The 18,037-nt window shown below is 42.1% G+C and overlaps 1 protein-coding gene across 1 annotated transcript in view; it reads left to right on the top strand.

Moving 5' to 3' along the window:
• Window positions 1-18,037, top strand: part of ubap2l (ubiquitin associated protein 2-like) — a 161,324-nt gene that overhangs the window by 43,846 nt on the left and 99,441 nt on the right. Inside the window, 2 exon segments of the mRNA XM_060904950.1 lie at window positions 3,352-3,447; window positions 11,176-11,221. Of these exon segments, the coding sequence (XP_060760933.1) occupies window positions 3,352-3,447; window positions 11,176-11,221 (142 nt within the window).

Consider the following 18,037-nt stretch of genomic DNA (forward strand, 5'->3'; position numbering starts at 1 on the left):
CCTTAAATGACAAAAATCGAACATGACAAAATCATCGGAATTTAAAACATTTATTTTGAAACACATGAAAATACAGTTATATGTCCAAAAAGTCAATTAAACAATGTCCAGCTCGCTTATAAGGATAACATTGGTAAGTAAACTATTTGTAGTGACGTCACAATTCAAATTCTAACAGAAAACGAGAGCGCCCGAAAGGGAAAGCCGAGCCGAGCCGCCTCACAGCTGTAATGCAAATTGCTTTCCTCCTCAGTATACAAGCGCGCTTGCATGTCAGGGAAAAAGAAACTACCACTGCTGCCTATGTAGTGCCCTATTTATACAAATAGGAGTCATTCAGGATTCAGCGATGACATGGAGCAAAAACATGGCTGAATCCTGAATGACTCCTATTTGTATAAATAGGGCACTACATAGGCAGCAGTGGTAGTTTCTTTTTCCCTGACATGGAAGCGCGCTTGTATACTGAGGAGGAAAGCAATTTGCATTACAGCTGTGAGGCGGCTCGGCTCGGCTTTCCCTTTCGGGCGCTCTCGTTTTCTGTTAGAATTTGGTAAAGAAAAAAAATAATACCCCAATGGAAAAACCGTTTAAACAGTCTAACACATCAAACACTCAACAAAACAACTTTTGTGGGATAATTTGGTTGATATTCTAGCAAGAAGACAATAACAGAAAGGTACAAGCATCTATTCCACTGCTTTTAAATTAAGAAAACGCGCAGAAAATGTCGAGGGTAGTAAAATGACTCTACAAGTGCAATCACGTGCAATCATTCCTGTAACTGGACTCACTGGATACTCTCCATCCTGAAATTAACTAGATCACACGTGGTTTTATGTCTCTGAAAATGGAAAACAAAATACGTTGTGTTAAAACGATATAGTACTATAACGACACATCGTTGTAGTAAAGCTATAGATTCTTATATAATTATCGTTTTACATTGTCACTCGCAATATTGAGATGTTGTCATACGGTAAGATTTTATGTTCCTTAACAACTCCTATCAAAAACAATCGTATTCTCTATTTGTTACAAAATAATTTTCAACACGTTCGCACCCGTATTGATATCCGCAGCAGAGTGAATGTCCGTATTTTATACCGTCCATGTTTACTAACGCGATTTCCGGTAAAAAAAAAAAATCAGCGGTGAAATTGAACGTCTCTGTTGTGGTTTGTTGGATTTAAAGTTTGTTAAATGACGAAAATGGTTGGTAAATACTATTCTAGCTCTGAAAATCGTGGAGGCGCGTCAAATAGGCAGGGCGCTTCTATAAGGATAAATACGGTACTTTTAAACAATACAAATGTATTATGAATCGCATTAATGCTTCTCAATCCCTTGCAAAGGTTCTTAACATGATCTCTGGCTCACAGGAAATGGAGTCCAACATTGTGATTCAAACCTCACGTGAAAACATAAAATGAGCGTTTTTTGGCAAAAAATGAACCTCATGGTGCCACCGTTAGACTTTTGAATATGGTCAAAAAATTTTACAGGATGTCCTTAGTGGTGAAAAGGAACAACCGAACAAAAATACATCAGATTTTATGAAAGTGAGGGCAGCTGATGCGCCCTAATGCAGGCCGCTGACGGCGTATTGAGTGCCCAGACTTCTCATTTCCATGCTGTCTGAATATGTATGTGCTGGTCTGTCTTGGAAGCAATAAATTTAAGGCTACGTTCACACTGCAGGCTGAAGTGACTCAAATCCGATCTTTTCGCCCATATGTGACCTGCATCCGATCTTTTATTGACAATATGAACGACACAGATCCGATTTTTTTCAAATCCGACCCAGGCCGTTTGGATATGTGGTCCTAATTCCGATCCCTATCCGCTCTTTTCATATGCGACTTCAGTCTGAACCGCCAGGTCGCATTCATCCGACTTACACGTCATCAACAAGCCACAAACGTCACTATTCTGCGCTGAAGTAGGCGGCGGGTCTCTCAAAAAAGTTACAACAACATGGCGCATAATCACGGGCGCAGATAGAGGGTGGGATGAGTCATATTTAAATTCACCTCGTTCGGTCCCCCCCACTTATAGGGAGGAAAAAACGTCTATGCTGTCTTTCTTTGCATAAGGCAAACCTCACGGAAAAATCAAAAGACTAATTACCATTCGGTTTATTGAGGTGCACAGCAGTACATACATAGTTGCAACAACTTGCATAAAACAAAACAAAGACTGATTCGGTTGGTTGAGCTGCGCAGACTGCACAGGTTGCGAGCTCGAGCTTGGTTGCTATGGTTACTAACAACAAGTTTGACAGGCATATCGGGGTTGGGGTTGGTTTGCTGGCAGCTTTGTCCCCCCCAGTTTTTTGTTCCCCCCCAGTTCAAAAAACGTATCTGCGCCCCTGCGCATGACATCAATGCGAGGGACGCTTCGGGCTGTGAAGGTTCTGAATCTTCTCAATGGAAGGACGCAGAGGTTAGGGAGCTGGTTTCCATTTGGGGGGATACAGCTATTCAAGCTAGATTGGATGGGTCATACCGCAACCGGGAGGTTTTACTTCCGTAAACACTGGCCATGCTCACTGCGTGTGACGTCGTCGTATCCTGCAATGCGCATGCGGAACACTTTTAGGTCACTTTTCGTTCATACTGAGGATCACATACAAGTCGCATATATTTGTTAATGTGAACGATTTCACAAAAAAATCGGATTTCACAAAAAAATCGGAATTGAGCATTAAGCCTTGCAGTGTGAACGTAGCGAAAGAAAACGTCCAGATTTAGTGGCCGGGTAGTGCTGAGAGGTTTACAGGTTTACTCCAAGTGAGAGTGATGCGAGCGGTTTAATTCTGAGGGATATTGAGAAGTCATGTAAGAGTTTTTTTTTTAATATATAAATGTTTAGAAATGAACTTCAAGATTTAAAAAAACAAAACACTAAATTGGTGTAAGATATGGGGAGTCGCATTCACTCTTTTTCACTGAGTAAATCCCTGATCCATTTTACTGCACTTAGTGGGATTATTTATTTAATTTGGAATAAATCCCATTATTTGCTGCATTTTTATGCTCTATATTTCTGAGCGGCTAAATCACGTGGCTGAAGGATGCACATTCATTAACCTCCTAGGGCCTAGCGGTCACATACGTGGACAGCACTTTTTAGAAATTCAGAACAAGAATCCACATATGTGGACCTACTTTTTCTCAAAAAGTACATCTTATCAAAGATGATGCTTAGTTTTTATTCTAATCAGGTTCTAATAAGCCCAAATAGCAAAAAGAAATAAAAAATGCATGTTAAAAAAACAGCTTGGGTCTTAGGAGGTTAATGCTGTCATCCTCCACTCATCACTCTTTCTCTGTCTGTGCTTGTGTGTAGTTCGTGGGCAGGAGAATGGCCTGGATGGTGCAAAATCGGGTGGAGTGGCGGGCAGAGGGACGGAGCGTGGCCGCCGAGGACGAGGGAGAGGGAGAGGTGGGTTTGAATTAGGGTTTGAATTTCCTGCATTAACACTGATCTATATAAGGAATTGTTCATCTATGGCGGTACGTTTGGTGTTTGAGCTTGCTGTGTAAAAAGTTTAAAAAAAAATAAAGCAAAACCCTGCTTATGTAACTGTGGTTCCGTGAAGGACTCCGTAGACTAGAAGTAATCATCACGTGCGCTCTCGTTGCGTGAGAACAGGTATAAACTTCAGTCTGTGGGTATACGAGTGAGTGCCTGTGCCGTGACATTCTCACTATCTGTTCTCGCCTTTCCAAGTGTCCGGACATGCTGGTGTTTTTCTGCTCCTTCATAGAACCTTGGTTACATACGTTTACCAGTGTTCCATCTCAGTCCTCACAGACTGTCGGGAGCAGATCAGTGGAGGACTTTAGAGCTGCGACGACAGACTCTTGATAGTAATTGACTGAAACGAACAGTCGATTATTTGGACTATATATATATCACCCAATTATTAAAACTCTTTAGAAGCTGATGGCTAAATGATTTAGTTTGAGGGAGTTTTATGCACGTGTTAACAAAACACAATAAAATGAATACTTCATTCAAAAATTCAACCTTTTTAAATTAAAGGGAAAGGCAACTTTTGTACAAAATCACCACAAATAGATAGATAAATACCGTATTTTCTGGACTATAGAGCGCACCTGTATATAAGCCGCATCCGCTCTATTTTTAAAAAAAAATTAAAAAAAAAGATATACAAGCCGCACCGGGCTATAAGCCGCAGATATCCATGTTGAAAAATGAGATATTTACTGCATGTACAGAACGATTTTGTACTGTAAATGTACATGTATGTACCTGAACAGATTCTTTCCGAACAGTGCCTTTTAACACGGCAGCAACTTTGCTGATTAAAACGGAGCAGAACCAAGAGAAAATAACCGGGATTTATTTACCTTCATTTCTCCTGTGTTTGAAACCACAAGTCACTTTAATCATCTTCGCTGGATTTGAAAATAATTACCAGTTAGTAATTTGTCGTGCGTGTTCTATCTGCTAAAGATCTGCTAATTCTTCTTTGCATTGATTTTTTGTCTATCTTATTTTTGATTCTACTTCCGGTTAGAGCGCCCCTAGCGGTGGAAGAAAAATCCACAGAATAGCCGCACCTTTGTATAAGCCGCATGGTTCAAAACCTAGGAAAAAAGTAGCGGCTTATAGTCCAGAAAATACGGTATATAAAGTAATCGATCATGGAATTTATAGAGAAAGAACAGACCGCATAACAGTATCTTTTAACTTTTAATAATACGGGCTTGCGCTGAGCTCAGCGAAGACGCGTTCCGCCTTATTGATCTACTGCGTGACGTCATGCGGCCCACCACTGAAAAGAACTCTTCAGTGCTTCATGGTAATAAGGTAAAAAACCAGTACAATCGCTTCTTCAAAGTTTCACCAAATGGTTTTATTTATGCAACTTAAAGCTCATAATACTGTAGAACTTTGGTTGAGTAAAAACACGGAGCAAAAACATGGCTGAATCCTGAATGACTCCTATTTGGATTTGTCCTACCAAGCCTACTGCGCATGCGTGAAGCGGCTCGGCTCGGTTTTCCCTTTCGGGCGCTCTCGTTTTCTGTTAGAATTTGGTAAAGAAAAAAAATAAATAAATATTATTTACCAGCTTACCGGGTCCATGAACATAAATCTGACAGCTGACAAGGTCGGGATATAAACAAATCGAATACAAACCACCCGCCGGGACTCCGAATCACAGTGATCTGTCTGTAAACACTGTTTTCATGGGCCCAGTGACGTCACAGATCAGAGGGAGGCGCATTAACGAAAGATTCTGATTGGTTTATAGTTGCCCACAATCTCAAAATGGCTGACTCCTCCAACTTCGACTCCTCTGTGTCAATTCATGATTTCAAAGTTAAAAATATTTTTTCATGTTCGATATATAATGGAAATAATTAACAGAATTGATTACGTATATGTTTTTCTCCTATTACACACCTGGTTTTGTACAAAAGTTGCCTTTTCCTTTAACTTTTCTGCTGATTCAAAAGAGAAATAAAAAAAAAATCCAATATTCATTTTTCCTGTCAATTTAAAAACAAGGCTAAGTAGTAGCAATAAAATAAAACCTCAGTTTTCCCTTAAAGCCTAGGTCACAACCGGACGCACGATTTTTTTTTTTTTTTTTTTGGCCGTGTGATTTTTGGCGTTTCCCAACTTGCTGTTTTTTTTTTTTGTTTGTTTGTTTGTTTTTCAACCTGAAAAAAACATAAGCGCCTGTAGAGTTTGTTTGACACGACAAAGAACCTCTGCGGCCAGTCTGCGGCTCGAAAATCAGCACGTCACTCGCGCGCCCTCCGTGCGTTTCTTACGTTTTTTGCACGTAGACCGGCCGTAGGAGCACGTACGGCTGGTTGTGACCGAGGCGTAATCAAGGAAATTTAGATGGTGGTTTGATTTACACAGTGAGGACAGAAACGTGTATTCGGTGCTTTGTGCGTTCTGCTGTCTAAACTGTTACAACTAAATTAGGTTACAATCACAGTTCTGTACTGAAATGGAAGAAAGTCAACATCTCCACATTCTCTTGAGACTTGCCGTCACTTCACCCATCACGCAAACCAAATCCAAAACTAAAATCCGTTGACTAGTTAACCACCTTTCCTCAAAAGACCCTCACTCTCTTGATGTCATTTCTGTGGGGGGAGTTGTATTGGGGCAGGTCCGTTATATCTTTTATTTTGAAAAATTTTTTTCAAATTAATTAATTTTTTGGCAGACATAAAAGGTGCTCCCATAATGCTTGTAGGTTTTACTTCTATAAAAATATTTTGAAAGATGTCAACACTCAAACTGCCTGAAAGGGGCAGCAGTAATGATGCCAGTGTTTATCTGAAAAGTCCTGAGAGTTTTCAATTTGAAGCGCTCAGAGCGGCTGCACAAAAACGGTGAAGCGCTGTAATAAGATGCTGGACGCAGCACTTTTTCTCGAGGTGGCTGCATGTGGCAAAATGCGCGCTCTCCTCACTAGGAGCAATTGCAAAAAAAATGCTCAGATTAAAATGCCGTGTGGACATGCCAGCAGGACTGGGTTGGTTTTAATCAGGGCTTTGAACCAGAATTTTTTTCCTATTGGTTCGTTCCGAACAGAAACGGAATTTTAACGTTTCCGGTTTTGGGTTCCACCATTAAATAGACGTTCCCGAACCGGTTAGAACAAAAAAATTTCGTTCCCGGAACGGTTAATTACGTTCCCTGTCAGCTGTTTAACAAATGGCTATAAAATTATGTCTCTGTCTCATCCAGCTTAAGCCAAATGTAGGCTAATTCTATTACAACCTTCATTAAATAAGACAAGAAATAATTCAAAACAATTATTATTTCAAATGTTGGCGATTTGGATTCTCAGTACGTCTTCCCATCTACACAAACAGAAAAAGTGCCAAAAATGAAAGAGAATTCGTTTAGTGTGTTACCAAAGGCTAGTCAGGCCCTATAGAGGGCTACCGCATGACGTCACCCGCGCCGCGAGATTTTGTTAGGCGCCATATTGGAAGACCAAGTACACATCTATGCAAGTACATACATACATAAAACAAACTACACCTGAAATGTAGCCAGGGCCGGTTCTGCCCTAATCTGGACCCGGGTGCAACATCGCGCAACCCCCACCCCAAAAAAAAACACCAGTCTAAATCAGGACAACCATCACATAACTATAACTATAAACATTTTATATCAACTATTTTAACTAAATGGGCTATAATAAATAAGCCTGCAGGCAGCCACGGCGGGCTGCCTCAGAAAACTAACCATTTGTCCTACCTTAAAACTCGTTTAGCATTTTCTGCCTCCTTTTTTGTATTTTCGACCCTCCGTTTATTTTCTTTCCTTTTCTGAAAACCCGATTTGTGTCCAGACATTTTGTTCTGCTACCAACGAACTAACTCGTCAGGTCTCGTCTCTCGAGCCCGCGATGATTCCCGTGGGAGGGGCAACAACTGATACATTTTTACAAACAGCCAATAGGGAGGTTGCATCGTTCAGGCTCTTCTTTGCTCAGACACTCAGTAATGGAGACGTGATAGTAGTCCACCTTCCCGCTCTCTCCATTCAGTCAGCAACCGTCACACAGGAAGTGAACCCCAGCGGGTCAGAGAAACTTGCGCAGGAGAAGAATGGCTTTTTTATTTGTAGGCTACGGAAACTTTGAGGAACGAAATAAAAACCGGTATTAACCGGTTACCATTATTTTTAATAAGCGTTTCTGTTCCGGAACATAAAAAATAATAAAGTTTCTGGTTTCGTTTCTGTTCCATGTGAAATAGAAAAGGTTCCCGGTTTTCGTTCCTTGAACCGGTTCAAAGCCCTGCTTTTAAACAGGATGGAGGCGTTTTGTTATCCTTAAGAGGAGTACTGTGATCCTGGTCTCGCTTTAATGGACTGCGTCTGAGCTTCCGGTAGCGAGCGAGCTAGCGTAGGTACAGCCTCTGTACACGTCGTGGTCACGAGACTGACCGCAAGGGCAACTGCAACAAGCACTTGGAATAAAGATCAAATATTTTATTAATGAGGTGTGAGAGATGCATAAAGATGCCTTCCTCTGATTTATGCACTGATTGCAGATCCTGGGCAAATGGATCATAATTTACTGCAGATCTACTTTAGCAATATTCTTCTTCTTCTTCTTCTTCTGGCTGCTCCCGATTAGGGGTCGCCACAGTGGATCTTTCGTCTCCATTGCTCCCCGTCTTCCGCATCCTTCTCTGGCACTTTCGTGTCCTCTCTCACCACATCCATGTCAGTGTTTTCCCCCCAGAAAAAAATTAAAGCCCTAAATTCTGGCATGATAATACACAGACAATTGAACGCCAGCGGCGCGAAATGAAATGAAACTAGGGGGGTGTGGGGGCATTCTGGTTTCGTTTCTGTTCCATGTGAAATAGAAAAAGTTCCCGGTTTTCGTTCCTTGAACCGGTTCAAAGCCCTGATTAAAATCAGTCGGCTTTGACCGTCTGGTGCGGGACGACATCGGCAGCCAATGAGATCGCTTATAATGAATCAGAAACTTCCAGAATGTCTGACGTTTTCTTTCGATATTTTTATTGGACGGTTTGAACACGTGATCTTGACACAGCCAACAGATTAGTTTGTTTACATCATACCACGCGGTCATATTACTTTGACAGAATCGACACAAATGTCAATCAGTATGTAAACGGATCTGTTATTTGCTCTGTGTATCGAGTTACTTGTGGGTAGGAAATTTAACGTATCGGTATAAATCTAAGCGTATCGGATTTTAACTAAAGCGACTAAGCGTATCGGCAGGCAGAGCGAGCGTATCGGGCCCGACACGCTAAAACGCTTTGGGGAAAACCATGCACGTATCTCCTCTTTGGCCTTCCTCGTTTTCGTTTGCCTGGCAGCTCCATCCTCAACATTCTCCTTCCAACATGCTCTGCATCTCTTCTCAGGATGTGCCCATACCATCTCAGCCTCACCTCTCTTCGCTTAATTCCCAAGCTCTCCACATGTGCTCGTTCCTTATCCTGTCCAACCGCGTCACTCCCATCGCGAACCTCAACTCCGCCACCTCCAACTTTGCCTCCTGCCTCTTCGTTAAGGGCAATATTACATGGCGTATATAACTCAAGTCTGGAAATGTTATGCTGCTGAAAGAATGACGGAGGATTTAATCTTTTCATTGTTAAATATAAGCAGAGAGACCTTTGTGCGGATTTTGTAATGATTAATCCCATGATAATGTAGGAAACTCTCAAAGTAAAATCTGAGCAACATAGTGATAATTCAGAATACTAAAATAAAGCTTTTGCACTGTTGAAGATCATGTTAATTATGAATATTTGGTGAAGATTAGGGTGCATCAGTTGCCCCCTAAAAATGAAAAGTTCCTCCGATCGTGATGCATTTTTGTTTTTATGTTCCTTTTGGTAAGAAAACACACTGGGTGAAATATATTTTTGACAAAATTCAAAAGTTTAACGGTGGCACCAGGAGCTCAAAGTTATGGAAAAAGCTGCTATTTTATGACAAAATTTCGATCATTTTTCATGAAACATTATGGCACCTTATAGAGTATACCAAATATCTTAGATACACGCTTTTAGTACATATTCTAAATATTATCAAGCACAGTTTGAGTTTTAGCTGTTCATTGAATCATTGTTCAGCTACTTTTAAACAATACAAATGTATTATGAATCACATTAATGCTTCTCAGGGCCCGTTTACACGAGGACGCTGTCGGGTAAAAGCGACTAAATATTTTATCAGAAGTGCCTTTCGTTTACACGGGGACGGCGTTTCCGAGGCTGAAAAACGGATAAAATTGAAAACGCCTTCCAGAGTGGATAAGTTAAAAACGGCCCCCGTTGCATATCCGTCTAAACTACCCAATACGCCAAACTCTGCTCGGATCTGCTCACGTCGGGTACGCGTTTACGTCATACATATGTCATACACTGTACATGCCAGCCCGGGAAGTAAGAAAGTCAGTAAAAAAGTAAGAGCATGTCTGATTACATCGATCCAACGGACCTTCAAGCTGCTCTGTGTTTTAATGCAGTAGATGTGTTTTCCTGCTCACCCACCCGGCTGGAGCTCCTCAGTTTGGTGTCGCCAAGTTACACACACACGCACGCGCGCGCCGCCTATTCAAGCCGCTCGTGAAACCATAAACCCGAGACTGAAAACAAAACTAGCAGCCGAACGGGTTTATTTTGCTGAGATGGACACTGCCTTTTCTCTTCTTCACCGAAACAAGAGTGAGTGTTACTTAATAAAGGCAGATTAAAAGAGTTTCGGTTTGCTCCTGCTCCTCCCTCGAGCACTACAGTACCTCAGCCGGACCGGTGTTCTGTAAAGTTATCCTAGCAAGTTCTCATACAGACCGTTTTATTATTCAAAACAAGTCATTACAAATTATTTGACTCGGCCAAAGACTCGACCAACACGCACAAAACATAAAAATCGGCAAATGCGTGAAATTCTCACCGATTTTCTATCAGCCCAGTTGATCGGTGGGACAAAACTGTTGAATTTTCCTCCCCTCCTGGGTTTCGCGCATGCGTAGTAGGCTTGGTAGGATAACTTGACAGAACAGCGGTGCAGATCAGACAAGACAGAAGACGTTGCGCATGCGTGCAGACATAGCGGAGACATTTATGCGTCACCGTATAGACGCAGATTTCCTCCTTGAAAACGATCGTGTAGACGCGGAAAAAAGTGAGAACGAAAACGGACTTTTGCGTTTGTTTTATACCGTCCCCGTGTAAAGTGGGCCTCAATCCCTTGCAAAGGTTCTTAACATGATCTCTGGCTCACAGGAAATCAATAAATGGAGTCCAACATTGTGATTCAAACCTTACGCGAAAACATTAAGCGTTTTTTGGCAAAAAATGAACCTCACGGTGCCACCGTTAGACTTTTGAATATGGTCAAAACATTTTACAGGATGTCTTTATTGGTGAAAAGGAACACCCGAACAAAAATGCATCAGATTTTATGAAGGTGAGGGCAACTGATGCACCCTAGTGAAGATGTCAAGGGTGGTTCCCCCCCTCCACCCATAAAGTTGTCCTGCCTGTTTCATGCAGTGTGTTCAAGTGTGTAATGTTCATGCAAATGGTTTTTGCAAATTAGTCAAGATAAACTGTTCTGTACTGGATTCCAAACCTGTGCTGTCTTACCGATGTCTGAATCCTTTAGGTGGTGCTGGTAGGAGAGGCGGAAGGTTTTCAGCTCAGGGCATGGGGTAAGTGTTCACCATGTTCACCTTCAGATCACTCCTCATACCGAGAAACGCCAGAACTCATCACTATAGACTCTTAAACCCTTTGGTGACTGACCCCTTGAAAATGGTTCCTCCAGGAACCATGACATTTCAGTTGTCAAGACAACGGAAAAACTAAAATACAAATACAAGAGCATTTTGTTTTGTGCACAAGAGCATTGTGACGTATCTTTCTGTTTTTGTATTTTAGTTTTTCCGTTGTCTTGACAACTGAAACGTCATCGTTCCTGGAGGAGCCATTTTCAAGGGGTCAGTCACCAAAGGGTTAAATAAGGACCAACACGGAGCAGGACAGGACTTTTTTTTTGTGTGCGCGCGCGTGCGCACGTGGGTATTCCACTTGTATCACAGTGCTTCATTTATTAATGAATGATGTGTTGTACTTTTCAATGGTTTATAGCTCGATTTAATGTTGTGGAACATCTGAGAGACAAGTTAGTTCCTGTTCTCACTGGTTAAACAGGGTGGTCGCAGGTCCTTAAAAAGTCTTAAATTTAATTTTCCTAAAATAAGGCCATTAAATTGTCTTAAATTTCAAACCCCGTGGTCTTAAATTTTCAATCTTAAATTTATGGAGATTTTACTCAGTCATATCGTTAAAATGTGGTACGCTTTGGATGGGGAAACAGTTTAATCGTTTTTGATGCTCACAGTTATACCGCGCAGGCTCTGAATCCACCGGTTGCTAGACACACGCGTGCTTGACAACCACTCAGTGCCTGATCTGTTGATGGAGGGTCGTCCGAGCCACAATGGGTAAATGTAAATTTAATGATAACTGGCTGCAAGATGCAAAATACTCGTGGTGGCTGAAAGCTGTACCCAAAGATGCCAGCGAGGCATACTGGAAGACTTTTAAGTTGGGCACAGTGGGGATAAGAGCGGTGGACTCTCATATGAAGAGCGCCAAGCACGTTGCTTTTGCTAAAGGCTGCGAGCATCAGCCTCAAATATCCGACTTCAGCGCTGCCACCACTAACGGTCGTGGAGAAGAGGATAGATCTGCGAGATGGAAGAGAATATTGTGTGTGTGAGAGAGAGAGAGAGAATATATTCTATTGCGTGCATGTGAGAGAATAGTATTGTTTGTGTGTGGCTATCGTTCCAAGTGTTTTAAGAAGTGCAAGTGAGCGTACCTTTCAAGTGAGTGAGCTGAAGTTTCAGGTGTGCGTGCATTCACATTGTTTAACTGTTTGTTTTCTGCATTGTTGTTTGACCAAAGATGGAATTGAACAATTCTGCTTGCAATGTGACTCCCCAAGCAGAGAAAATAATAATTTAAAAAAACTGTTGCATTGGATTGTGTGTGACTTCATTCACATTTTCACATTGGATTCAAACGTTGTGACTAGGGATGTTAACCGATGACCGGTTGACCGGTGGTTGACCGAATCAACATCAACCAGTTAATTTTTTTTTTTTTTTGGTTGTCGGTGAAAAAAAAAAAAAATCGTTTTGGAGCGGAGAACCTGGAATTCTGTGTTGTAAATGCTTGGGCCATGCCATGCAGTGTAAGGACGACAGCTGACAAATCAGAAACACCCATTCAGTCATGTCCCGCCCCAGTTAAAGACAGCTGACAAATCAGAAACACCCATTCAGTCATGTCCCGCCCCAGTTAAAGACAGCTGACAAATCAGAAACACCCATTCAGTCATGTCCCGCCCCAGTTAAAGACAGCTGACAAATCAGAAACACCCATTCAGTCATGTCCCGCCCCAGTTAAAGACAGCTGACAAATCAGAAACACCCATTCAGTCATGTCCCGCCCCAGTTAAAGACAGCTGACAAATCAGAAACACCCATTCAGTCATGTCCCGCCCTCCTGCCCCAGTTAAAGACAGCTGACAAATCAAACACCCATTCAGTCGTGTCCCGCCCCAGTTAAAGACAGCTGACAAATCAGACACCCATTCAGTCGTGTCCCGCCCCAGTTAAAGACAGCTGACAAATCAGAAACACCCATTCAGTCATGTCCCGCCCCAGTTGAACAGAGCTGCCACTCGGTGAAAGAAGAAAGTGTAGACACAGGCTTTTTAACTTACAAATTACTATTCTTTTTTTTTTTTTAATTATTATTAGAAGGCACATGGAGTTTAGTCCTGCCTTGGCCAGTGCATTCTGAAAGTATGTTTCGGTCTGTAGCCAACAATGCATGTTATTGCAGATCACATCTCTCCACACAAACTAAAGGCGCAGATGCCGACTTTTTTTCACGGCTTTTTCATGGACTGTAACGGCATTTGCTTATGTAGTAATTTTAATACAGAATTTACTCTGATGAAATTATTCAGACACTCCAACGCCGCGCCCCCCCCCCCCCCCCCCCCCCCCCCAGCGCTCGAAACTAACGGTGTCCCGACGTCCCGGGGACCATAAAAAATGTCATCGGGACACAAAATTATCATATCTGGGACAATCCCGGGACAATGGAAAAAATAGATCTAGACAAAAAGTTCTACATTAATATTATTTACAAAGCCGTAACACATACGTAGACATTCACCTAATTTGTCAATTTTAATTTTAAAACGTTAACAGCGAAAAGTACATAGTAGCTACACTTTCGATGCACCTGCATCCGTAGGCTACAGAGCAGCGCATTCTGTTCTAGAATCTTCGGCCGGAGTCCGCATTATATGGACTTGGAATGGAATTGCTACCGCACACGCTGCGCCGACTCTTACCAGAACAAAAATGCTGAAGTGGTTGAAGCGGACCGACCGCGGGGAAGAAACTGAAAGCCCAGACATAACGTCTCCGGGACCCTCAGGATCCAAAGTGTCCTCGCCTGGTCTGCAGGCAACGCTAGCAACTGAATGAACTTAATGAACACTGTTAGACACGTTATAAAATACAACAGGAATGATGTGGATGATATTGACGGAAGATACCGTTCAACAGAATAAGTGAGTTTTCTTGGTGTCTTTCTAGTTCAGAAAGTTTAGTCAGTCAGCAGCACAGCTAGGCTCGGACCTGCCACTATGCTGATGGTGCTAACGTTTGCACCCACGTTTCGGCAGCGAAAGTTCATAAAATGGATAACGGAAAGTTCATAAAATGGATAACGGAAAGTTCATAAAATGGATAACGGAAAGTTCATAAAATGGATAACGGTAATGGTGAAAATTATAAGTTGGCCTTATAAGTGCCAACAGATATTCAAGGTATAAGTAGATGAAATGAACGTAAAAGGGGTCTTATTTTCAACTAAAGTGTACTGCAGATGTAGGGAGTTGAAACATTTTCTGAATGAGCTAGTTGGCCCCTTTAAATAAACGGGTATCTATTCATACAGTGAGATCGCCAAAGTTTAATAAACTGAAAATGCAATAACTGTAATTTTGAAGTAGATGATGTATAGGACATGTGTCGCTTGTGTCTTGTGACTTATTGTAAAAATGATATAAAGGGTTCAAAATCGCATAGTTACAAATATAATAGTAACTTCATATGATAATATTAACCACTGGTTATTTCAGAGAGGAAAAAAATGGGGACACTATTGCTTCCATTCGGGACAATATAACACAGAATTCGGGACCACTGGGGGACACACAGAAAAAAAGTTAATTTCGAGCCCTGCCCCCCCCCCCCCCCCCCCCCCCCCCAAAAAAAATTTGAATCTGCACGAGCCGTGAAAAAGGCGCACCGTTTGCATCCCTGTTTAAACTCCTAGGTTAACCGACTTTAACCGGCTAATGAGGCTCGGTGGTCGGTCAAGATTTTTTTTTTTTTTTTTTTTAAGTTTTCGCCATCCCTAGTTGTGACTGCATTCTGATCGTCGCATAGTTACAAGTTTATCCGATCCTTATATTGCGTTCTGAGTGTGTGAATGCCTGTCGAGGAAAAGAAATGAAGTACTTCTACTAGAATAGTGTTTTCTGGTGAATGTTTACAAGAACAATAAGTTACATTAAATTATATAGTTTTTTTTTTTTTTTTTTTTCAAAAGAGTACGTTTTTGTGTGACTTTAGATTTGGTCTTAATTTTTTTTGGAACATGGTATGAAAAAGTCTTAAATTTAACTTGGACAAACCTGTAGACACCCTGGTTAAAGTACAGTGTGTGTGTGTGTGTGTGTGTGTGTGTGTGTGTGTTACAAAGCCCATACACTGGAGACTCCTTCCATAACTATTACCTTAACAACTCAGTCACCACATCAACATTGTTAAGCATTCTATTAAAATTATTATAGAAGCCTTTACACGCCAGGAGTCGGTGTGTTTTGTGCCGTTAAGTCACGCACTGTTTTTTCCAAACTGATGTTTGTCATAACTTTCACTGAATGTGGATATTATGCAGTGAAAGTGACGTTTTTTGCATCAAGGTCACTCCCACACTGAAAATAAAGGCATCAACCAATCATTCTGTGGAACAGATCACGTGATGTAGGAGACGGACAGTAAAAACGGCCTCCGATGTGGCAGCGAGCCTCGGCTATACGCCAGCGTCGCTCTCATCCGGGAGCTGAGCGGCTGTGTTTCTCTAGTTTTATTCCTATCTTTCGTTGAGAGCATGGGCTTTCACACAGAGAGCAGTATTTATTCATTTCACATTAACGTTTCCCTGTCCTCTCTTCAATAGCCCCTGCTCGCACTCCCACTGCTCTGTGTGCTTGCGAATCTTCTCTCAGATTTCTCCATGTTATTTAAACAGCACCTTGAGTGTTGCTTTTTTTCTTGTCCAACATCCCATCTGGGATGGGACACGACGTACTGAAGTCGTGTCGGGCTCCGTGTGCAAACTTCCTGTGCGGAAACTTTGCATGCACGTTTTTCACTTTTTTTTTTTTTTTTTTTTTCTCTCTCATCGCAGCTTGCATCCGTTGTGTAAAGGCCCACAGTCTTAGTTTATGTTGAATTTGCTTTTCTGTGTCTCTAGTAATCTTAAAGCTAGACGGCCTTTTGATTTCATAAAATCGGTGAAATTTGGTTCCCTCTGAAATTTGGTCATTGTGATGTATGTTTACTTCTGCAATATCTCAGGAATAAAACAGAAAAGGCCGTTCTGTGGCTGGGAAGTCATTTCATTTGATGGGATTCCTTAGCAAATAATGTGCATGAAATCGCTTGCTTCGCACAGCCAAGCAGACCGAGGAAGTCCGTGTGCGCATGTGCAGGTTTACCTTTTCCTCCTTCTTTTGGGTTTTACGGGAGCTGGTATCCAGTGTTGCATTACTGCCATCTACAGGTTTACCTTGACCATGCGCTGGCAGTTACATCATTCTGTCACTAAACGAATAGCTGATCACGCAGGTGCTCGCTGACCGTCGATATTTATTTATTAGTTTGGTCCTGTTTCCTTTCCTTCGCAACATAATGCATAGCTGCCAACTACTACGAATGAATCGTATTTATTACGATTTGTCGTTTTGATTACGAAAATACGAATTTACTACAAAATACGATTCTGCCAATTTTCATGGGTCATTTTCAAAGTCTATCACCGGTGGGATTCGTATTTGAACCCGTTGTCTTTCAAACTGTCTCTGTGCGTACAGGCCAACGCTCTGACCAATCAGCACAACAGTGACTGTGACGTAGTCAGAGCGACAGAAAGCAGTGGGGGAGGGTAAACCATAGATATATAAACATAGACGCCGCATTCTGCGTAGAATCATACGTCATCCTCGCCGCCATATTGGATGTGGTAAAGTGGAGATTCTTCAACCGTCTCTGGTATAGCGTCTAGACCAGGGGTCACCAAACTTTTTTCTCTGGGGGCCACATTGTCATTCCTGACTGTGATGGGAGGGCCGGGGTCGGGTCAGCTATATAACATAGAATTGTATGACCCAGACAAATATGACCACCAGCAGGCCTCATTGTGTAGTAGAGATTACTAGCCTGGCACAGCCATCCCCGCTACTGTATCCCCGCTACTGTATCCCCACTACTATATCAACACTCCTGTATCCCCGCTACTAGATCCACACTCCTGTATCCCCACTACTATATCAACACTCCTGTATCCCCGCTACTAGATCCACACTCCTGTATCCCCGCTACTAGATCCACACTCCTGTATCCCCGCTACTAGATCCACACTCCTGTATCCCCGCTACTAGATCCACACTCCTGTATCCCCGCTACTAGATCCACGCTACTGTATCCCCGCTACTAGATCCACGCTACTAGATCCACACTCCTGTATCCCCGCTACTGTATCCCCGCTACTAGATCCACACTCCTGTATCCCCGCTACTAGATCCTCGCTCCTGTATCCTCGCTCCTGTATCCTCGCTCCTGTATCCCCACTACTATATCAACACTACTGTATCCCCGCTACTAGATCCACACTCCTGTATCCCCGCTACTAGATCCACACTCCTGTATCCCCGCTACTAGATCCACACTCCTGTATCCCCGCTACTGTATCCCCGCTACTGTATCCCCGCTACTGTATCCCCGCTACTGTATCCCCGCTACTAGATCCACACTCCTGTATCCCCGCTACTAGATCCTCGCTCCTGTATCCTCGCTCCTGTATCCTCGCTCCTGTATCCCCGCTACTATATCAACACTTGATTCCTGGCACATATTTGTTTATCTTTACTAGTGGTTTGCAAAAGTAGTAATCGAGTCTTCACACATTTTAATTTGAAATACCACTGATATTCCATTTATTTATTTTCTAATAAAAATAACATCAAAGCTGTCAAGGTAAGAAACATCTGCCTATTTGAGGTGATTGACACTGGCAAAGGTGAGTGGAAAATTATAAATTGTAGGTAGGCCTGTTGATATTATTAATAATAATAATTGTGTGCAGCA

The sequence above is a fragment of the Neoarius graeffei genome, chromosome 22, assembly GCF_027579695.1.
Source record: "Neoarius graeffei isolate fNeoGra1 chromosome 22, fNeoGra1.pri, whole genome shotgun sequence".
Lineage (NCBI taxonomy): Eukaryota > Metazoa > Chordata > Actinopteri > Siluriformes > Ariidae > Neoarius > Neoarius graeffei.